The 3,042-nt window shown below is 29.7% G+C and overlaps 1 protein-coding gene across 1 annotated transcript; it reads right to left on the reverse strand.

Annotated features, from left to right (window-relative positions):
* Positions 1-678: 678 nt before the first annotated feature.
* On the reverse strand, positions 679-2,505 carry LOC129972282 (zinc finger protein OZF-like). Its single transcript, XM_056086365.1, has one exon. The coding sequence runs from the start codon at positions 2,319-2,321 to the stop codon at positions 702-704; it is 1,620 nt and encodes a 539-aa protein (XP_055942340.1). The 5' UTR covers positions 2,322-2,505; the 3' UTR covers positions 679-701.
* Positions 2,506-3,042: the final 537 nt, after the last annotated feature.

The following is a 3,042-nucleotide window of genomic DNA, read 5'->3' on the forward strand; positions in this document are numbered from 1 at the left end:
AATACTTTACTTTCGATTAGCTAGGCATACTTTTCGATTAGCTAGGCATAGTAAAAGGTAGTCAAATAATTTAGACCTGCACCAAAAAAACTTTGCCAAAACCTGTGCTAACTTGTGTACAACCTAATATTAAAACTTTTTTTGGTGAAGATCTGAAATATGATTATGTTCAACAATGACAAGCAGATAAAGTTTACTATTGATATGCAATTAATCTATAAGTTCATCATTTCATGTGACTAATATGTAATTAATTTGGAATTTTTCAAACTTAATAAAAGTTAAATCTCCTTCATTTTAAAAACACACTCAACTGTTTCATTTATATCTTAACTCCTTAAATGCCATGGACATCTGTATAAACCTACATAATCTATGTGACAATTGTCGAGATTGCATATCTATAATATATATAACCTTGAAAGTCTTTACAAATATCCTTCTGTATAATTTATAGCAACTTGTAAAACAATATTCACTGCTTTGCAATGTAATAATCTGATCTTTAAAGAGGCTTTACTAATGAAAGCTCATATGTTAGAATGAAACATGGACATACATAAAATTAGGTGATACCGAGGAGCAAATTCTGTAACATTTCATTTGTAGTTAAGGGTTTAATTAAGACATAATAATAAATATATTGTATGATTTAAAAATAATTTATTGCTTCTAAAATAAATATTAGTTTATATATACACTTATGGTATATAAGTTATTAAACTTTCTACTGGAATAAAATCAATTTCCAATTGAATTTCAGAATGATGTTTTGAGTAATGCATATCAAGCTTCTTTTGTAAAAGGTAACCTTTACCACAAATTTCACATTTATGAGGAAAGTTCAGTTCTCGGTCATTGTGATGATATGTATGATGCTGTACAAGATTTTTCATTTGGATATAAGATTTACTACAAAATTGGCATTTAAATGGTTTGTCACCGGTATGTAATTTATAATGTCTAATGAAACTTGTCTGGTACTTAAACACTTTACCACAAAAATCACAAATATAGTTATCTTTCACTTCAGGGTGCAATCGGCGCATATGTCTTAAAAGAAATGTTTGTGAGCAGAAGCATTTTTCACATGATTCACATTTATGTTTAGAAGAGTTGAAATTTTCATAATGCTTGTCTAAATCTTTTTCCCGCACAAAAGAAGATTCACACTCAATGCATTTAAAGGGCTTTTCAGTTGCGTGGACTAAATAATGCCTTTCTAAGTTATCTTTACGGCCAAATTTCAAACCACACAAGTCACAACAGTAAGGTTTCTGATCAGAGTGAACAACACTGTGCTGTCTCAGTAACCATTTTGTTGAAAACTTTTTTTCACATAAAGGACAATGATACTGTTTTCCCTTCAGGTGCAAATCACAGTGTTTTGTCAGCTCAGATTTGAATCTATAGGATTTTAAACATATATTACATTGAAAAGGATATTCCTTTTTATGAGTAAGCTTATGATTTTGTAAAAGATGAAAAAAGAAGAAACTTTTATTACATATTTTACACGTATGTAGTCTTTTACCAACATGGGAGTTATTATAATGGTCTTCAAGAAAGATTTTCACAGAAAAAGTGATGTTACAAATTTCACAAGCATAACATAATGCATTTTCTGCATTTGGAACAATTTTCATATGCATTTTTTCATGATCTGACAATAAAGGTTTGTTAGAAAAGCTAGCAGAACACAAATTACACACTTCTTTGTCTGTATGAGCTGAAGCATGTTTAAACCAGAGGTAACTGAAAAAGAATTCTTGACGACAAACTTTACATGTATAAGGTTTCACTTTTTCATGTGAATTCAAATGGTTTTCTAAATCTCGTCTGTTGATGAACTGTGAATCACAAAGGATGCAGAAATAACAGAAGCTTCCTTCTGTCAATTCTGTATGAGTTTTTTCATGTTTATTTAATAATTCTCTATCAGAAAATACATGGAAGCAAGCATTGCAAACAAGATTTTTAAATATGTGTTTTCGAAGATGATTCTTATGACGAAATTTAGAAAAATGGTGTTTATGACATATATCACAAGAATACAATTTATCAGCAGAATGCAAAGCTGTATGCTTTTCTAAATTGGTTTTAGAAAAGAAACTTTTTTCGCACTGTGTACATTGATAAGGTTTATTGACGATGTGCTTCACATAATGGCGCTGCAAATCTATTAGTTCTGGAAATTTTCTTTCACAAACAGTGCAACAAAAATCTTGATCTTTAGACGCTGATGAATCATGAGCGTCTTTATTACTATAAGTTGGATTCCCCTTAATATGTGAAATAAACTCTGGCTTTCCGCATGACATTTGCGGTGTATAGAAAACTTCTTTGTATTAGAGAAGATAATAAATTTAAAATCAGTAGAGTATATTTTCTATGGGTATAATTAAAATAAATAATTTTACTGGAACGATTGTGAATAATTGAAATCTTATTAACTTTCGCTGTTTAAATGATTGTTTGTGTACATTTAAGCGAAGACGAATGCCATTCCGCCAGAAGAAAAAATGCAATGTAAATATATCAATTTGATTGCTTGATTTATTTCTATCATGGTTGCTTTCACTTGAATAGTATTAAATTTCACAAATGTTTCAATTTTGTTTTATTTTTTTCCTTGACCAGTCTATTTTATCAGAATAACTGTCTCTTACAATTATAGAAGCCCTTACAGAAAAGTTTAAGAAATTTCAAAGTCAAAGTTCTTTTTTACATTCATTCATCTTTATACTTGTCTGATATCTTTCAAATGAAATGGTCACTAAATCATAGAATGTTTTTTAGAACCTTCATTTTTATCATCTGAAATTTTTAAAACACGATATAATTTATATAATTTGCAATCAATTTATAAGTATCGAATTGCAAGCGCCATTCGACTGAGATAAGCAAAATATTATCAGTCAAACAGAAAAGATATCAAGGCATTATTTAGAAGAAATCCGTCCTTGAGCCGAGCCGAGGAAATCCGCACAAGATCTCGCTGGAGCATGATGTCAGAGGCAGATGAAATTCAAAAATATGAGA

This window comes from Argiope bruennichi, chromosome 6 (assembly GCF_947563725.1).
Source record: "Argiope bruennichi chromosome 6, qqArgBrue1.1, whole genome shotgun sequence".
Taxonomy (NCBI): domain Eukaryota; kingdom Metazoa; phylum Arthropoda; class Arachnida; order Araneae; family Araneidae; genus Argiope; species Argiope bruennichi.

Coding starts and splice junctions, on each gene's coding strand:
- LOC129972282 (XM_056086365.1), bottom strand. CDS start 2,321: ATGTCATGCGGAAAGCCAGAGTTTATTTCACATATTAAGGGGAATCCA.